Source organism: Agrilus planipennis, unplaced genomic scaffold (genome assembly GCF_000699045.2).
Source record: "Agrilus planipennis isolate EAB-ADULT unplaced genomic scaffold, Apla_2.0 scaffold53, whole genome shotgun sequence".
NCBI classification, from domain to species: Eukaryota; Metazoa; Arthropoda; class Insecta; order Coleoptera; family Buprestidae; genus Agrilus; species Agrilus planipennis.
Window position 1 is genome coordinate 1065783 of NW_020438880.1, and position 21122 is coordinate 1086904.

The 21122-nt window shown below is 35.5% G+C and overlaps 1 protein-coding gene across 1 annotated transcript in view; it reads right to left on the minus strand.

Moving 5' to 3' along the window:
• The window catches only part of LOC108733126 (apoptosis-stimulating of p53 protein 2), a 237484-nt gene that overhangs the window by 134588 nt on the left and 81774 nt on the right, over positions 1-21122 (minus strand). The window contains exon 2 of the mRNA XM_018464180.1: positions 498-553. Coding sequence (XP_018319682.1) covers positions 498-527 — 30 coding nt within the window. The 5' untranslated portion in view covers positions 528-553. The remainder of the gene's footprint in view (positions 1-497; positions 554-21122) is intronic.

Consider the following 21122-nt stretch of genomic DNA (forward strand, 5'->3'; position numbering starts at 1 on the left):
TTATATATATATATATATGTAGGATGGACGAATATTAAACATTAAACAATGAAATATTTTATTATAGGTATTGCACACGCTTCGCGAATTTCAGTCAACATTTTCCTAGACGATTTCTCTCATGCCAATGATACCTACCAGAATTCTTCCCACACATAAACAAAAGCATCGACATTAAGTGCATCACCTTGGTCACGCTCTCAACGCGGATGTATTTTGTTCCTAAGACGACGACCTAAGTATCGCCTGATACATTTAAAAAGTGGAAGAGTTATCGGAGAAAGAAAAAGCCAACTACGAATAGTTTTACGCAGTAGTTGTTATATAGTTTGCTATCCTGCATTTACGAGCTACTCAAGTTGCGAGCATAACAACTAATTTCAACTTAACAAGATTTTAAATTTAACACCAGCTTGTAGGAATCAATCAAGTCAAGATGAAAACCTAATGGAGTTCAAGTGTTGCAAAGTTATTTTTTAATGAAAAACTTTACTTACCGTTTCACCGAAATGGTCGGGCTCCTTCATACCATTTCTTTTTTTGTGTAGTTCCCCTGAAACAATAATTTTCGTCAGTTTAATGAACTTCGCAGTTATTTTTTGGTTTTATAAAAAATTTAAGTTAAATAAAATCTACACTGTATTTCATAACTCGATAAAGTTAAAGACAAAAAAATTAAATTCGCTAATATACATAGTACACATGGAATTTTATGTCGTCATGCTGGTAGGGCGACAGTCCTAGTTGGACAAGCATCTCCACTCTTTCCTATCCTAGGCTAATCTCCGCATTTTCCTTAAAATAAAAACATCTCACAACCTTAACAATCTTTGTGAACAGTAATCTAATGTATGACTACCTCTACTTCGTTTAACTACTGTTTCTGTTTCTGCTTCTCTAATAAGCCCTTCATGCCTGAGAAAGTGTCCTACAAACCTATCTCGTCTGTTTCTTATTAACTTCTATAGCGCCCCCTCTTCTCCTACCCTCTTCTCCTACCCTTTCTAATACCACCACCGTTCGCGAGCATAGAAGTGACTTCTATTTATTAAGGGCGATTCGACCCTGTGCTATCTTTTGTTTTAAATCTCTATTGCTCCTTTAATCTTCAATTACTTGACTTCCTGGATGCCAAAAATCAGTGACTTCTTCTCATTTTTCGTCTCCTAACTTCATATTCACTCTTTCCTTATTTCTACCTTTGCATATCAATATTTTTGTTTTATTTTTTTACCATACTGCTTTGTCAATACCGCTTCTTGTACATATTGGTTATAGGCCTCGTGGTATGTCCGAACTGCGTATTGAATTTATTAGTGACATAATTTTGAGTTTACTTTTTCTATTTCCCTTTGGAAAGTACTATTACTCTAGTTATTACTCTTGTAGATTACTTATTACTTAAAAGGTTAAGTCAACAACCAAAATTACTCGGGTCCGGTCTTTTTTTAAATTAATCTAATTAATCTTTTACTTGATAGAAATTCATTTTTGCATAAAACTAAGAGATTGGATATAATTTACACATCTCATTCAGTGAATAAATAAAAGAGCGTGAAAATTATGCGCAAAGTGTTAATTTATGTGATTAATATTTTCTTCGAAACTAAAACATTTTCCAGTTAAGTATTTGATTATATATTAGAGATTACGAATGTTAGCAGAAGACCTAATATTAGATAAAGAAAACGTCTATTAAATGAAATATGCCTACAACATTCCTTCGTTTAGAAACCGAATTATTTCGTCATTAAAACCTGCAGGTTATTAAAAATTCTGATGAGCATACAGTCAAAAAATTTTTGAAGGCCAAACACGTAATTGCTTTTTAAACTGACGCCAACTTAAAACCTTAGCACGCAATACCCTGAGGATGTTCTAAACGATTTTTTTTTTGTGAGGTAATAATAGCGCAAAAAATGTTTCGTTGTGTTTGGCATTTAAAAACTGAAAGCAATTAAATTTTCGTAAAATTTTAATTGAGCTCAATTTAATCTACTACACGACAGCGAGCCGAGCATTCTTTTATGATCGCGGCCTGGCTCTAGCTGGCCATGACCGTTTGATTGATATATTTAATATTCAGCCTCTGACATCGCAGAACCGGCCGTCGCGTCGCGTCGTCAAGTTTCCTAATAATTCCTGTTGAAATGAATTTCAAATGAGGATTCACATCAGGTATCTACAACGTACCGTAAGGGCATTCGTGGGGTTTGGCTGTCGAAAAAGCTATTTGTCATTCTGGCAATAAATTTCAGGGGTACTATTGGTGTTCGAAGATATCTACTATTAGACGAAGTCAAAATTAAAAAAGCCCACCCGTTCTGCCACATTATCATTCATTTATTATCACGTTCGAATTCACAAATTGTAGAACAAATGTTAAGTACTTCCAATATGAAAATCTCTACACAAAAGGCTTTTTACAGTCATATAAGTAAAGAGTACTGGGTATACACCAAATAGTAAAAGGGGAGGGACTGTTATATTAAAAGAAAAATAATAAATGAATCAAAACTGAATACGATTACGAAAAAAAAAAGATAAAAATTGACCTGCTTGAATGTATCCTATATACTTGGGACAATCAAAATTGGCAAAGATTTACGTGACCGATAACAATTAATACATTGCAGTAACATCGATAACACTTTATAAATTTTAACTGTATAAAACATCAGACTTTGTTACAGTAATGCGTGAGCACATAAGAATTTATATATACATGTAAAAACCATAACTACATTGCTATTGTTATTAGCTATTTTTATTGCGATTTGCGTGACATAGTCGAGGGTTCTTGCATCGAGCCATTGTGGTAGTCTATGGTAAACGCTCAGAGTATCACCAGCCCTAGTTTTAGCGACCCTAAACTTTAGGAACTTGTAACGCAATTGTATTAATCAATCAATAATAAATTAATCAAATAAATCAAGTAAACAGCTTAAATAAATAAAAATCTTTTTACAAAAAATTATGAGAAATGAAATAGTTAATAGAAATGATTAGCTCAGGATAGCAAAAAGTGGAGGTGGGTATCTAACCAGTCCTAGGACTGACGACCTTATGATGATGATGGTGATGATTACATTAAAGGTGAAACGTCCGGGAATTGACTGCAATATGAAATTGCTTTTTCACCTCCAATCTGCCTTTAATTTCTATAATAATATTTAACAAAATAGAAGAAATGATAATTCAATTAAATTCAATAATTTAAAATTATAAAAGAATTCGCGAAAAGGTAAGGTTATGTTTTGCCCAGACCACGATGTTAGCCGTATACGAAACTGATGTCTTGTTTACCTTTAATTTCAATGATTCATCAAGTACCTGATGGAAATAACAATTGGCTGGACTAAAGAAATCAAATTCAAAATATTTACAACATCGCCATCAGTCAGTGCAGTCACATCCTGTGGAACAACGTAATATATGTATGTATGTATACCCACCTAATGATTAACGCCTTTACATCAAATAAAAAAGTTAGAAAACGATATTGGAATTAAAGAGACACTGACTGGTTAGCACGACTTACAGGATGCAATTAAAAGACTGAAGCTTTCCTGGTTAATATATGAACTAATCATAGCATGTTGCATTTTGAAAGAGTCTTAATAGTATACTAATCGTAAGCTACAAGACTACGGATATGCTTTATCCTCGCAAGGATGTAATAAGTTTTTGCTTCAAGCATAGTAATATGTATTTCGTTATACCAATTGAGATACACCCTTAGGCAAGATTGCCAAAGTACAACACAGTCACTACCTTTTTTTCGATTATTTTGTTTTGCAATTGAATTCTGGATGGCCTTGGTCATCTTTTTTTGTTTCAATTGACAGCAAAGCAACGCAGCCAGAAAAACTTCAGATAACCTAATTTCAGCTTAACTGCACACTGATTAGCCTCAGTGCGTATTAGCTTCAATTGCGCTCCTGGTATAATCAATTATAGACTACAAATCCATGCTAAAAATCCAAGGGGTGAAATTCCTCACCAAATATAAATTATATATATAATTGTAGTACCATACGAGACAACAACTTTAAGCAATATGCCGTCAATTTTGGACGGCACACCTGAATATGCTGGTGAACCAAATTTTAAGTTTTGAAGTGGGATACTACATACTCAGGTATGTGGCCGAAAATTGACTGCATTTTTCTTAAACTTATTGTCTCGTATATAATATACTACAATTCTACATATAGTTTGCAGTGAATAATTTCACCCTTTCGATTTTTAGCATGGGTTTGTAGAAGAAAGAAAGAAGCGTTCGAAATGTGATGTTACGGGCGAATGATGAGGATGCCGTGGATAGAGAAGTTTAGAAATGAAGAAGTATTGGAAAGAATAGGAAAACAGAGGATTCTACGGAAGTCAATAAAAAATAGACGAGATAGGTTGGTAGGAAGGTCAGGCATGAAGGTCTAGTTAGAGACATATTAGAGTCAGAAACGGGGAGTAGAGGTAGACCTAGATTAGATTACTGTTCGCAAATAGTAAAGGATGTAGGATGTTTTAGTTTTAGGGAAATGCCAAGTTTAGCTGAGGATAGGAAAGAGTAGAGGTGCGTGACCAACCAATCTTAGGACTGATGACCTTATGATGATAGTATTAATAATTATACATCATCATCATCATAAGGTCATCAGTCCTAAGGCTGGTTGGACACGTACCTCCACTTTTTCCCATCCTGAGCTAAACATCGCATTTCCCTAAAACTAGAACATCCCACATCCTGAACTATTTGCGAACAGTAATCTAATCTAGGTCTACCTCTACCCCTCCTAACTCCTGTTTCTGCCTCTAATATGTCTCTGACTAGACCATCATCATCTCCTATTCTTTCCAATACCTCTTCATTTCTAACCTTTTCTACCCACGATATCCTCATCATCCGCCTATAACACCACATTTCGAACGCTTCCAACCTTTTCTTTTTCGCCGCTCCCACTGTCCATGTTTCGCACCCGTACAACGCCGTGCTCCAAACATACACCTTTAACAACCTTTTTGGAATTTCTAAATTAACGGTATGCGAGCATAGAAGTGACTTCTCTTTATTAAAGGCGCCACGACCCTGCGCTATCCTCTGCTTTATATCCCTATTACTCCTTCCATCCTCACTTATCTGACTTCCTAGGTAAAATACATTATACATTTTGCATAAAATCAAGCTTTAGTAAATATTTTCAGTTTTTGTGAATAAAATTAATACTTTTTACTTTTGCAACATAAAATGACATGTCTGACCCGCTCATAAGTGTATAGCAGTTTTAAATGAGATTTTCTACACTGATAAGCTGATTAGTGAGATTTACCTAGAAACTGTTAAGTCCATTACCGCTTAACGTGCTTATTACCGGCGGTTGGTTATTGGTTTATTGCCCCCTTGTTTGGATACATTTACCAAGAATTTAACTATGTGGTTAATTTTAAGTTGGTTAAATACACCTCTCTCCCCATCTACTGTTCAATAGCTTTTGCAAATTAGTAGTATAGTTATATTTGCCATCCGGTAGTGCAAATAAGGTGAACTTAAATTTAATTAAAAATGCCGAAAGTTGGTTGTAGTCTTGTGTCTGTGTGGATGTGGACAGAAAACGGCCAGAACTAATTTAGGACAATATTATTTAACTTATTTTTTCTTATTTTACTATACGATTCTTGATTTCCAGTAAGCAATAAAATTCGCCAGAACAAAAAAGTTCATGATGGTCAGCGTTCTGTCGAGACTTCCAAACACGGATCGCGATTTCGATCTTGTCGGATTCATCAGCGCATCGAAGACACTCTAGAAACAGCGTTATGGAGTACTACAAACGGCATTGTGAACGCCATCACCCGACTAAAATTTATACGATATAGATACCATGTAACGTGCGGGCCTCATGAGGCTAATGAGGGGTATGCTGATATAGGGATTTCCTTGTAGATTCCTCATGAAAATCCCACCAAAAAAAGTGGTGATACTAAAATAAGGATTGCTTTATGAGTTTTTCATATGGGTTTTGAGGGGCAAACTTATCACATGAAAAAACTTACAATTAAATTTACCTTATGGGAGCTCCATGAAGCAAATCTGTTTGAAAATACTCTCGGTAAAATGAATAAACTTATAATAATAATCCCCTTGCCCAATTATGTCGTCGTTTCAATGAAATCTTTTACATTTGCAACGAGCCAACAAGTGTACTTCCTGATATTGTTATTATAAGACAACTGATACCAGACGCATCAGTTCGAAAAACAATAAAAAAAATCGGTTGTCTGTAAAGTCGGTTTACTGACGAAAATTGAACGTGACAACGTCATAAGAAAATACTGATGGAATGGTTTGATTTTTCGAAAGAAAATTTTAATTTTACTTGTTTGATAGATATTTTGTATGGATATAGAGAAGCAGGTAAATGGAAATGTATTATTGTATAGCAGCTTTCCACGCGGACGCATCGCTCACTCAAGTAGGAGAGAGACAGATGTCGAACGCTGCCGAACGCGGAAGCCGATTGTGCTTCTTTGTCGCTCGTTCCGCGCTCTCGCTTGCACTTCAAGCCTTAAATGGAACGCCTCAGAGCGAGGTAACGCCGCATGAGTCATGTTTTTTCGTGCGTGCAGCCGGCTCCATCGAATTATAAGACGTTGTCACAACAAAACAAAACAGCCCAATATCACAGTCTTACTTAAGAGCAAACAAATTTTACAAATAAGTGATGTAAGTATATATTGTATTTTTTTCCTTAATAATAAAGTTCATTTTTCCAAAAATTTTTAATGGGTTAGCAATAATTTTTCCCTGCGGGGGTCATATGCGGCTTTCCTGATGATGCCCAAATGCGGCAAGGCGTTACATGCCCCTTTCTTGCTCTAGGGGACAACCCCTAGGAGCCCACTAGAAGTACTGTGTCTACCCACTTATGGGCCCTACCTGCAGCCCCGCTCAAAATTCCAGTCGGGCAGTGGTGCACTGTAACCACCATGAACTTTCTTGTTCGATTTGGTTACGTGCCTAACACGTATGGTGGTTCAGCAGGTACATATCCATCAACGTAAATGGGTCTTGTTGAGTACTAAAAGTACTATAGAATTGCACCATTAACGACTCAAGCATGAAGATCTAGTCAGAGACATATTAGAGACAGAAACGGAAGTTAGGAGGGGTAGAGGTATACCTAGATTAGATTACTATTCGCAAATACTTAACGATGTAGTATGGTCTAGTCAGAGAGAGTTAGCTCAGGATAGGAAAGAGTGGAGGTGCGTCTCCAACTAGTCTTAGGACTGACTGACTGATAATGATGATGCCGTTTGCGTTGCTTCAAAATTCATCAGAACTAAAGTGCTAAAAAATTCATAAATGGTAAAAGCGAAAGAAACGTATTTTTGGGAAAAGTGTGACATATTTAAGAGCATATCCTGTGCAAATCCCAATCTATTCATAACCCATCAATTTACCATCGGGCGGACTGATTATTTATAAATTTGTAGGTATAGTTCATCTTTGCATTGTTTGGTGGAAATCTAATTCGTTAAATTAAGATTGAAATTTCCCGACCTCGCGAAGTTGACAGGTCACATTTATAATTTCTTTAGAATCAGCAGGGAGTGCGCGCATTGAGTTTCATTAATACTTTGTTATTTGCAACCCTGGACAAAAATTATTTCAAATCGTTATAAACGTTTCATGTTATATATATGTGTAGACTATCTCGTATGAAATACGTTTTCCTGAACTAAATTAAAGTTATGAATACTATTCAGTCCAAATAATATTCCTGATGCTCTTTCCGGAACCAATCATTTTGAAAATCCATATCCCGCATCGTCGCAAGGATTTATAATTGCAAATTCGTGTTCAGTAATTAAACAGTACGTCATCAAAAACACGTTGCGTCGAATTAGCTAATGGTTAACCGGGGCTGTAGATTAATTTCCGCTGATGGCATAAGTCCCCATTGACCCTTCGGTGTACCCCCTGTGTCAATTGAACCGAGGCAGGCGGTCATCAAAACGATGCTACTAATACTACATATATGTTAGTGTTTATTTATAAAGGGTATCACCTATTACGCACTAGTATGATACTATTAAAGATGTTTATCGTGTTTCACGGATATCAATAAGCATCAATCTCTTTCGAATGCACGAGCACAAATACAAGGAAAGGGGGGAAATTTCGGAACACCCAATAGTGAAAATTAGCTTCAAAACAAAAATGAAATAATCTGTTAGAATTATAAAAGACTCAACCGAATCTTACGGTTGTCTATCACATCTAGTATGAACAAACAATTCCAAAGTTTCACAAAAAAGTTTAGCAACATAAAATTCGTTTCAATACTCAAGGGCCATCCTCAGTTAGAGACAGTCGTTCTATTCCATTTGATTTTGTTGCATGCACATTCACATAATTTGTAAATCCTTAACCCAGAGACGAAAATCCTATTAAAAGTTGTAAAATAAACGTTATTTGAAGTCGATATTGAACAAGCATTTTTTTTAGAAATATTTAACACCTAAATATTTTGCAGGTTATTTTTTATTGCGTAAACCGATGGTGGGCCTCACTGCTTTAGATTTCCATATGGTTAACCCAAAACGCCTTATTAGGTTCTCTAAAAGTAAAAACGTAAAACCACAAGTATATGCTCTCACATAACTCAAGACGCTTTATGTTTCATGGTAAGATTAGTACGTATATTACGCACATAGTCATGAAAACTACAGAATATTTGACACCGCATGTTTATTAAGTTTATTTCACCACCTCTCGGTCAGAAAGTGAAATTTTCTATGATAAGCAATTCAGCAATCATGTTCATTAAGAGAAAAATCAAAAAGCCCTAGATTTGAACAAAATAATACTTTTGCATCATCATCATCGTAAGGTCGTCAATCCGAAGACTGGTTAGACACGCACCTCCACTTTTTCCTATCCTGACCTAATCTTCGCATTTTTTCTAAAACTATCCTATCCTATCCTGTGCTTTATATCCCTAGTACTCCTTCCGTCCTGACTTATCTGACTTCCTAGATACCTAAAATAAGTCATTTTTTCTAATGTTCCGTCTCATATCTTTATATTCACCCTTTCCCTAGTTTTTCATCCCTTGCATACCAGTATTTTTGTTTTACTTATATTTATTTTCATACAGTACCTACTGCTTTGTCAGTACCGCTTCCATTTTATTTAAATCCATCTCGAACTCCTTGCTAAATTAATACTGCAACATTAAAAACTCCGCAGAATTTTGCATCAAGCAAACGTTTTGGGTTGTGAATTTGAATGCTGACTATTCAGGGTTGCCTGTCTGTCTCTTTGTACGAACGGTTGAACCGATTACGATGAGACATCCTTTTTTCACATGAACGAAATCGGTAAAGGCCAGCTTTAAAATATAAATTAGGTTTTATGAACCTTTATTTATAGTTGCTAATTTTACTATATAGAGCCCGGTCTGACCACCATTAATCGTAAGTGGAGGAAAGTAACTTCTGATTATGATTAAAGTTACTACGGTTTTCCATTACATAGAACTCTCGGTGCACAAGTCTGATTAGCGTTTAACCAGTTTTTTTAGTAAAACGATATATAGTAGTAGAGCCAAATAAATACTTTACCGCTAGTTATAAACTCGCGGGTATGACTAACTGTGGTAATAAAGCGTCAACCATGTGATCTATTGTGTTACAAAAGCAACAAGCGACATATTAATACGTATAATAATATACTTTAGAGCAGGGATGGGCAAATATTTTGATAGTCGGGCCACATTGCAGATGAAAATTTGACCTCGGGCCAAACAGTTCTTTTTTCTAATTTTAAGTATAGTTTTTGCTAAGGATGTCAAAAATATTTATTTATCAAGTCATTTGAATAAAAAAATTGAAAAGAAAATTTTTAAACAGTGATATCAGATAATTATCAAACTGTACAATTATCATACAAAGGTGTTATTAAAAGTGTTATCACTATGCTTAATAGATTGAGTCATAAACAGTCCCAAAAACAAGAAAAACAAATGCTGGCAACACTGTGGTAATTTACATAAACTATTAATTTGACAGAACGTCTTCTTAGATTGTCAATTTCTTAGATCAAATATTTCACTTCATTAAACATAAACAAGTAATATGAAAGAAAGATAAGTTGTTTTATGAAGAAAAAGGTAACTACAATAAAATATGTATGCTGAAATGAAAACAAATCTTCCAATAATATTAAATTGATTCGATTACAAAAANACAAATGCAGAATAATGCTCCATGACTTGGCTGATTAATCTACCATGAGAACCGCAATCGTTCTAATCCTAATCTCTAGATTCTGACAACAAAATTTAAGAACTCAGATTGTCTTTACGAGAGGACGATTCAAGCACACGGCGCTTCTCTTAAATCCATTTACGGTAGTGTATAATAATTATTAATGAGGATTAGTGTAGATATGGTTGGGACAATCAAAATTGGCAAAGTCCGCAATAAATCATCTGTGAGAAAATGGACGTATCTTCCTTATTGTTTCCATTTTGGGACTGTAGTTATTCTGCTGCGTTTTGAACACGCCCTTGTTAAGTTAAGAAATGCTTCATGAGTAGTATAGACAAAGTGAAAAGAGATAAAGGAATAATAGTAAGTGGTGCTGCTGTTAAGGGGGGGTTCACGGGTGCCTGAGCACCCACTAGATTGGGTTAGGCACCCAGTCAATTTCAGTCGATTCAGATAATCACCCAAGTTGAAAGTTCGGTTCAAATAGTTCAAGCTCGTAATGAGCAGCCGAACTCGATCTTTTCAACTTATACACACCCGCAGTATATAAATATTTATGGTATTATCATGGGAACACCCAGTCAAACTGTAACGTTGTTGCGCCCCTGTATATGGGCAAATTTGGCAACAGTGAGAAGGCACCATTGAAACTTAAAGGTGATTGGACTAATATCTCGATAAAAATGTCACGATTGGAACAGAGCAGTGGGCAATAACTAACTAAATAGCAGCTAAAAGCATGTTCGGAAATGAATTCTGCGATAACAATGTCACGTACGAAAACACTCACGAATAATCACTATGACTCGCAGTTCGTGTCGTGCACATCCTTTCTGCATGCAAGACTGACGCTTTCAGCTAATTCCCCATGCAAACGTATGTGGACGTTGTTTTATATGTAAAGCCTAAAGTTTCCTTTTTTCAATTTCAAAGGAAACCAATGCCAGTACAAATGCAGAATAATGCTCCATGACTTGGCTGATTAATCTACCATGAGAACCGCAATCGTTCTAATCCTAATCTCTAGATTCTGACAACAAAATTTAAGAACTCAGATTGTCTTTACGAGAGGACGATTCAAGCACACGGCGCTTCTCTTAAATCCATTTACGGTAGTGTATAATAATTATTAATGAGGATTAGTGTAGATATGGTTGGGACAATCAAAATTGGCAAAGTCCGCAATAAATCATCTGTGAGAAAATGGACGTATCTTCCTTATTGTTTCCATTTTGGGACTGTAGTTATTCTGCTGCGTTTTGAACACGCCCTTGTTAAGTTAAGAAATGCTTCATGAGTAGTATAGACAAAGTGAAAAGAGATAAAGGAATAATAGTAAGTGGTGCTGCTGTTAAGGGGGGGTTCACGGGTGCCTGAGCACCCACTAGATTGGGTTAGGCACCCAGTCAATTTCAGTCGATTCAGATAATCACCCAAGTTGAAAGTTCGGTTCAAATAGTTCAAGCTCGTAATGAGCAGCCGAACTCGATCTTTTCAACTTATACACACCCGCAGTATATAAATATTTATGGTATTATCATGGGAACACCCAGTCAAACTGTAACGTTGTTGCGCCCCTGTATATGGGCAAATTTGGCAACAGTGAGAAGGCACCATTGAAACTTAAAGGTGATTGGACTAATATCTCGATAAAAATGTCACGATTGGAACAGAGCAGTGGGCAATAACTAACTAAATAGCAGCTAAAAGCATGTTCGGAAATGAATTCTGCGATAACAATGTCACGTACGAAAACACTCACGAATAATCACTATGACTCGCAGTTCGTGTCGTGCACATCCTTTCTGCATGCAAGACTGACGCTTTCAGCTAATTCCCCATGCAAACGTATGTGGACGTTGTTTTATATGTAAAGCCTAAAGTTTCCTTTTTTCAATTTCAAAGGAAACCAATGCCAGTACAAATGCAGAATAATGCTCCATGACTTGGCTGATTAATCTACCATGAGAACCGCAATCGTTCTAATCCTAATCTCTAGATTCTGACAACAAAATTTAAGAACTCAGATTGTCTTTACGAGAGGACGATTCAAGCACACGGCGCTTCTCTTAAATCCATTTACGGTAGTGTATAATAATTATTAATGAGGATTAGTGTAGATATGGTTGGGACAATCAAAATTGGCAAAGTCCGCAATAAATCATCTGTGAGAAAATGGACGTATCTTCCTTATTGTTTCCATTTTGGGACTGTAGTTATTCTGCTGCGTTTTGAACACGCCCTTGTTAAGTTAAGAAATGCTTCATGAGTAGTATAGACAAAGTGAAAAGAGATAAAGGAATAATAGTAAGTGGTGCTGCTGTTAAGAGGTCGGTTAGGCAAACAAAAGATCAGGGTAGGCTTTATAACTACCTGATTGGAATGATATCTTTAAACAAGCGCCTTTGCTTTCCTAAATTTCTGAGAATATTGAACTTTTTTTAAAGTCCGATGCTGGTAACATGCCACATCTCTTTCTGTTTCATATTAATATTATTCCTTTTTCTTTATTAGTGTCCGCTGCAATTCCTACCTGACATCTCTTTTCTATGTTTGCGATATTCGCTAAAAAGTGTGTCGTGTGTAAAAGTAAGCGCTCTGTCAACAACCGCTCTAGTCTAGTTAGCAAGTTGAAAGAAGAAAGTAAATGTGACAATTTTATTGCAGACTATGCCTATTTTAGGCAAGTTTATTTCAAAATATCCCCACAATTCCGTCTAGGGAAAACAAACTTAACTTGAGTGAAATGATGTTTCTTGTCTATCCGTAATATTTTCCTTTGCTTTATTTTTGAATAGAAAATATTAATAAGTCAATCTTTTTTCTTGTACGTAATAATTTCTAGGGATTGGGGAGTTGCTCTCCTGGGCCTTCGCTGGACTATGCGCTTGAAGTTTCGTCATTTTTTTTTTATATTTTTCAGTTTAGTAGCTAGTGTTGTTGATATTAAACAATTAATTCGCACTGAAAACAATGAATGGTTTGTTATCAGTAAAAACAATAAAAAAATCACAACAGGGTATCCAATCAATTAGCCTTGTATACCAATACGTATTATAGACACTAAAATTTAATAAACGGTACATATGCGTTTCTTTTACTGCTGCACTTTTGCATCAGTTTATCTTAAGATATTCTTCATAAATATTCTCAGTTTTAAAGGTTTTGGCAGCTATTGCATGCATTTCAATTAGACACACGTGTGTTTGTACGCTAGCTTTATTACCAGCAAGACAAATTGCTTTAATCGAACAACAATTGGAATTATAAATAATTCGTGGTGAAATAGTCCCCATAAGCTGTGTTTTGCTGGAATGAAGAAAGATATGATATTCCCATATTTGTAATAGGTACTCCTATATTGCTAGAAGGGGTCTGGAGAAGGATGAAATCCCTACGGTGCAAACATTTATGCGTCTGTCTCTCAAAAGATCCAGAAGTTTATTCGCATTTGCGAGAAAGGTTCAGGAATATTTTTTCCATAACTCGTTTTTAAGCTTCGCTATGAGCGCTAGCAATATAGGAGAATTATATAGATGGATATTCTATAGAAAAGGGTGAAAACCTTCGAGCCTCACTCACCCCACTAACTTGTCCAAGTGAACGATAAATCAACTCTTACCAGGGGATGTTTTGCTACAAATCCCTAAAAAATCACGAGATATACACGAGGAAAAGATTGGTATGCCTATATTTGCAAATGATATAGCAGTATAAGCATCTAGCAAGAAGTTAGAGATAGCTTTAAAAAAATGGAAGCGCTACTGACAAAGTACAGTATTGCTTGAAGATAAATAAAAGTAAAACAAAAATACTGGTATGTAAGGGAAGAAAGGTAGGGAGGGGTAAGAGCAAATATATAAAGATAGGAGACGAAAAATTCGAAAGAAGTAACCGATTTTAGGTATTTAGGAAATCCGATAAGTCAAGACGGACAGTAGTAAGGATAGAAAGCAAAGGATAGCGCTGGGTCGAACTACCTTCAATGAAGAAAGTCACTCCTATACTGGCGAACGATTAATTTAGGAATTCAAAAAAGATCGTTAAAGGTGTATGTCTGGAGAGAGGCGCAGTATGGGTAGGAAACATGGACCGTGGGCGCGGCGAAAAAGAAAAGTTTAGAAGCGTTCGAAACGTGGTGTTACAGGCAAATGATGATCTCAGTTGCTTGTATATCCAATGTATTAAATGTCCAAAAGATGAATTAAAAAAATTACTGCAATTTTGAACAATTGTTTAAAGAATTATCCACTAATTTGTATACAAAAATGATGACAAAAGCAGCTTCGACAGAACACAGACCACCTCTACCTGTTACCCAGAAAATCGAGTTTTATGAAATTCTACAAGCGACGCCGTAAACTCCATCTGTAGTAGAATGCAACATTTAGCTAAATTTAATATATTTATAAACATACTAAATAGCGTTTACCGCGTCACTTGTAGGATTCCATGTTGTAAGGAGGTAGTATGCATCTGCTAGAGATGGTTAGAAGGAACAGAGTCGAATAAGATGTAAAGTTAAGGAATTTTACGTGAAGGAATATCCTGACTTATTCGCAAGAGAAGTAATTTTTTTGGGGATTTGCAGTAAAACATCCCCCGGAAGGAGGTAAGATTTCATTTATTACAAAGGAAACGCTCGTCGAAATTTGTCGTTCTTTCCGGGTGAGTTACTCGTGAGTTTCGAGAAGCCACCGAGAATTACATACGGAATATCTCATTTTTCCCTCGCCATAACAAGGGGTGTCATTTTGATATTTTCTTCGAGACTGAATATTTCGCGATTGATTATAGGTTCCTATCTAGTTCTAATTAGTTTTATTTCTTTAATAATCGCGAATTCCTAACAGGCTAATGTTGTTGTAAAAATATTTTTTTAATAAAAATCGCCTTAGAAGTTTCAGTAACTTTATATCAAACTTTTAAAATTAAAACTCTATTCAACGATAAATTATCATCTGTGCGATTTTTCGATTGGCTCAATTTGTCTTGCTAATTAACTTTATTTAAATACCTACATAATACATATGTATGTCAATTAATCATATTCATAAAATCAAAACGATAAACACAGACATAACATGACTTCCTGTTACTAAAATATGTAAGTAACAAAAAGCTGACAAATTATTTCCTCTTTTACATAATAAATTAACAATAACAGAAGGTCTTTCCAAGGTGAATAGTCAACGTGCATTACACTCAACAAAATTTTTAATTAAATAAATTTATTCTTTTTTAACTTAAATCCAAATAAATAGTAAGTAACTATCGATTTTGTTCTCGCTGTTGTTCCTTGTAAACTACCAGTTGAACTGAATTAAACTAATGAAGTAGAAATAAACTATTAATGTACATCAGGTGGACGTAGATTATCGCGTTTACATACTTTGCAACTATTTCACGTGCCGTTTAAGGAGTTGAAGTTCGTTAATGAAGTAGTAAAACGTTGTGCGGAGCACATACACATCAAACGTTTTATAGGCACTACCTACGTATGTACGCGAACTTCATGCGCTTACGACACATTTAGCGTGCAGGCATACAGGAAAATTTACAGTTTTATTCTTACCGAATTAACTATCACATGAAAACAACGGTTGCATGATTGAACAACCTGAATAATTAATGAAAATTAATTTATCACCCTTTTGGCAATTTATTATTATTTAATTTTTTTGAGATTCGCATTCATGTAGGTACTATTTACTAAGTGTTATATGGAATCGAAAGGCATCACACTATTTTTTTCCTTTTATTTAAGAAAAGAAAAACACCAAACTAGAATGACGGCATCTTCTGGAGTAAAGCACTCCGGACGTAAACTAATCCTCCATTCGGATGTCCGGGAGGGGACTTCCTCGGGGGATGTCATCAATAAGTGCAATAGGGGAAGGTGCAATATTTCACGAGTCGGAGCGTGGAATGATGAGGCAAGTAGGGAAATTAGAGAATTTGATAGCAGTATTAGCATCTAGCAAGGAGGACCTAGAGATAGTTTTAAATAAAATGGAAGCGGTATTGACAAAACAGTACTGTATGAAGATAAATAAAAGTAAAACAAAAATACTGGTATGCAAGGGAAGGAAAAGTAGGGAAAGAGCAAAAATATAAAGATAGGAGACGAAAAATTAGAAGAAGCGGCTGATTTTAGGTATCTAGGAAGTCAGATAAGTCAGGACGGAAGGAGTGTAGTAGGGATATAAAGCAGAGGATAGCGCAAGTTCAAGTCGTTGCTCGCGAACGATTAATTTAGAAATTCGAAAGATTGTTAAAGGTGTATGTTTGGAACGCGACGCTGTACGACTGCGAATCATGGACGAAAACCTTATAAGCGTTCGAAATGTGGTGTTACCCGCGAATGATGAGGATGCCGTGGTTAGATAAGGCTAGAAATGAAGAGGTAGGTCTGGTCAGAGATATATTAGAGGCAGATACAGGAGTTAAGAGGAGTAAATGTAGACCTAGGCTAGATTACTGTTCGCAAATAATTAAGGATGTGGAATGTTATAGTTTTAGGGAAATGGGAAGATTAGCTCAGGATACGAAGGAGTGGAGGTGTGTGTCATTACATCATTACAAAATATTCCATAAAAGGCAATGAGGGGGGAACAGGGGGGACGATTGCAAGCCCGAAGGCGTTAACAAAATGGAGGATAACAACAAAAAATACCCACATGACACAAGAGGGGGACGGGGCCGACCAATGAGAGGCCAAAATCTAACGAGCGGAAGTGCATTGGGAGATAAGGAGATTTGGCCCTAGATATTCTACTAACCAGTTGTAGGATTGGCGACCTTATGATGAGGATGATGATAATGATGTTAAAGGTAAAACGTAAGGAAATTGGTCAGTCAGCGACCATATGATGATGATGAATAAAAGAACACAGAAACCTTTGCAAATAGGTATAAAATCAACCCTATAGTCCATTAACGCTAAAATCACGGCAGTAAAAGAATGAAATTGATACGCGTAATCTGACCTGACCTAACATAATCATTAAAAAAATTTTAACGTTAATAAATAACAATAACTGTGAATTTCATACTCAAAAATATTAATATATTTTATTTTATTTTATTTTGCATATTTAAAGGAACTTAAAGGAGTAGGAAAAGGTGTAATAATAATGAACATTGGGTTCATCCACTGTGGATTGACAGCTTTATACAATAATTGCAACGATGCAATGATCAACGACATCACTTCCATTTTGTCTCTCAGTACGTTGTTATCTAAGTCACCTTAAAGTAGTAAGACACATCTTGCTTGGAATTTGACGTTGACGCCATTTTAAAGCAAGTCTACCACAGGTAAGGTTGCCATCATCTAAATTGCCGAAATGCCGGACAGAAACTTACAAAACCCAGGATATTTAGGTGAACGGGAACGAAAAAGATTCGAAAACTCTTTTGAGCTCACGACCCTGTAACGATGAGCTTTTTTTCATATAACATAACTTCTTGTATTAGTTGTACCTAATATTAAAACTAAACATCAAAACAACAAAGTAAATAACGCGTATAATGTGCTATTGTATCACATAAAACACCACAACATAGAGAATTAACAATGTAATTATTATTATTACATTGTTTCCACGTTGTTTTTAATTATTTATTTATCTTTATACCCACTGAGCTTTACTGCATGTAGGTATATATTTACATAGTCATTTTCACAACTGACGCCATGCGCACAAAAAGTAGTAGGTTTTACCTTAAAACCCTACCTTGATAAAACTTTACTACAAAAGGCTAAACGTTGTTTAATGAACAACCCTTCTACAATATTAAAAATACTAGTCGGGTCGTTTATATGCGATCTATCTCATGAAAAATAAAGCCGCCGAACGACAGACTTGAGGATCGATTCGGGTCGACGTTCGTCGAATGTTGCTATTAGGCTTCTTATTAAGTCACAAGTAAATGTAAATTGACACGTACCTAGAGGACAAATATTCGATTATTAAATAACTAGCGACCCGCCCCAGCTTCGCAAGGGAGCAATGCTGATACTAAATACATTTTTTTGTTTAGATTATTCTCGAGGAGGGGAAATTTTCAAAAGTCACCCCCTGAATATACTACATATACTACAGAATGTCTTTATATACAACAATCACAGCTTTTTTGTCATTAGACAATACAAACCGGCCTCAAGGCCGGTACCGCCGCAACCGCTATGTCCCTACATTTTAAATCTGTAATATCTTCGAAAATAATCATTTAAATTACATGCTGTCACGGGCCATATTGATCTATATTAAATGCACAATGTATTTAACAGTACTTAATTGGATAAGAATTAATGCTGTATTGCTTAAAATCGCTTGATAAATAAGCCATTATTTCTCATAAAAAGTAAAGGATAAGAAATGGTGTTTGTGGGTTATCCCTAAGAGATAGACATATACCATCCCGGACTTTTTTGTAGACCTTTTTAAGGTGTACAATAGTGTAGTATATTATTTTGATCTATCTCGTAGGGTTCATCCAGCGTTTGCAATGTAAGCGCAAAAAATGTGTTTATTTACGACATCACATTAGAAACCTCCATAATTATCAGTGTTTTCCTACTATATTATGAATGTATTATATATACAATCCTTCCTCTTGAATCACTCTATCTACTAACGAAAATCGTATCAAAATCCGTTGTGTAGTTTTAAAAATTTAAACATACATAGGGACAGACAGCGGGAAAGCGACTTTGTTTTATACTATGTAGTGATGTCGATGTTGATTGTCAATACGGCATACTACTCAATATGAATGCTCAAAAAGCGGTCTCCGAAATTTCAACCTCGAATCGCATTGCTTTACACTTTATCGATCCACTTTTCGCCATAAATGATAGCCCTATTATAGAGCGAATGAAATTATTTTGTTTCGGCACTTTCACATTACCATAAATGGATTACAAAATGTTATTTTATTTTAGCGATGTTTGTTTTTTCCCTGTTAAAACCGTGTCCCGTTCCAAATGCACAAATTGCTTTAATGCAGGACTATAAAGCGTGAGCGTAGTCTTAGGCAGAATTGGACCAGTGAGTCGAGTAGATTTGTGTTATTTGGCACTTGCTAAATGCTCCACTGAAACCACTTTATGACCCTGCTGTAAAACAATTTTGTGCATTTCTAACGAAACCGATCCTGCACAACACATAAAATTATAACTTCTTTTATCAACATCATCATAAAGTCGTCAGTCCTAATACTGGTTGGACACGCACCTCCACTTCTTCCTACCCTGAGCTAATCTTCGCATTTCCCTAAAACTCCTCTTAACTCCTGTTTCTGCCTCTAATATGTCTCTGACTTTCTAACCTTCTCTATCCACGGTATCCTCATCATTTGCCTGTAGCACTACATTTCGAACGCTTCTAAACTTTTCTTTCTCGCCGCTCCCACGGTCCATGTTTCGCACCCATACAGCGCCTCGCTCCAGACATACCTTTAACAATATTTTTCGAATTTCTTAATTAATCGTTCGCGAGCATAGAAGTGACTTCTTTTTGTTGAAGGCGGTTCAACTCGGCGCTATCCTCTGCTTTATATCCTCACTACTCCGTCCTGACTTATCTGACTTCCTAGATACCTAAAATCAGTTACTTCTTCTAATTTTTCGTCTCCTATTTTTATATATTTGCTTTTTCCCTACTTTTTCTTCCCATGCATACCAGTATTTTGCTTTTATTTTTATTTATCTTCATACAATACTGTTTTATCAGTACCGCTTCCATTTTTTTTAAAGCTATACGTCTAATTCCTCCTTGCTAGATGCTAATACTGCTATATCATCTACAAATCTAAGCATTCTAATCTTTACTTCTTTTATGTTCAGGTTTTAAGTTTTATTCAACGCGCCCTTTGGTTTGATAAGTAAAGGAAAATGTGTATTTTGGATTTGTTCTCAACAACCCCACTGTAATCTACTAATTAACATAGTGGTTTAAAACGTTGCAAATCTGTCTGTCTCTTTAATTGATCGTCATGGATAATAATAAACGCTACAAGACCAAGTATCTACATAATATTAACTTAACTCGGTGATTATTTATTATTCAAATCGATTGTATTGTGCCTAACAATATATTGTACAAAACATGTTTGCTGGTTTTGTTACGATATATATGTATATCACATGCATTTTTCTTCTGTTAATATGAGTATCAGTGGGTTCGGGGCATGGAGATTGACCCAGATCGCCGTAGTCATGCAATACTTCCCTAGAGACATACAGACACACACCCACAAGCAGTGACGGCGCTTTTAAACATTAATTATATGTTTGTATATGTCCTACAAACTGTCTTGAAATAAAATAAAAACAATTATACATACACTTACATAAAATAAAGTTGTTGTGATTTTACTATATTAATTTGTTTGAAATCTTTGGACCATACAACAACTTTGTTTACCTAACGTACAAAATCGTATACAAGGGTGTTATCAAAAAAAGTCGTTATACAATCGATCAAAATCGATGATTCAAAAATTCCAACGGGATATGGAATTTAAATAGATTTTTTATTTTTCTGGCTTGATTTCAGTAGGAAAAAATGTTTCAAAAACATTTTACCTACGATTAATGGGGAAAAAAATAAATCGCTTATTATTCATAAAGTTAATAATCGATTTTTCAAAAATTTGGAGCACTTCATTTAATTGATGTAGGCAACAATCCTGATTTAAAGCTTCTATATGTTTTTTAGTTAATAAACAAAAGCATCATCATCATCATAAGGTCATCAGTCCTAAGACTGGTTGGACACGTACCTCCACTCTTTCCTATCCTGAGCTAAACTTCGCATTTCCCTAAAACTAGAACA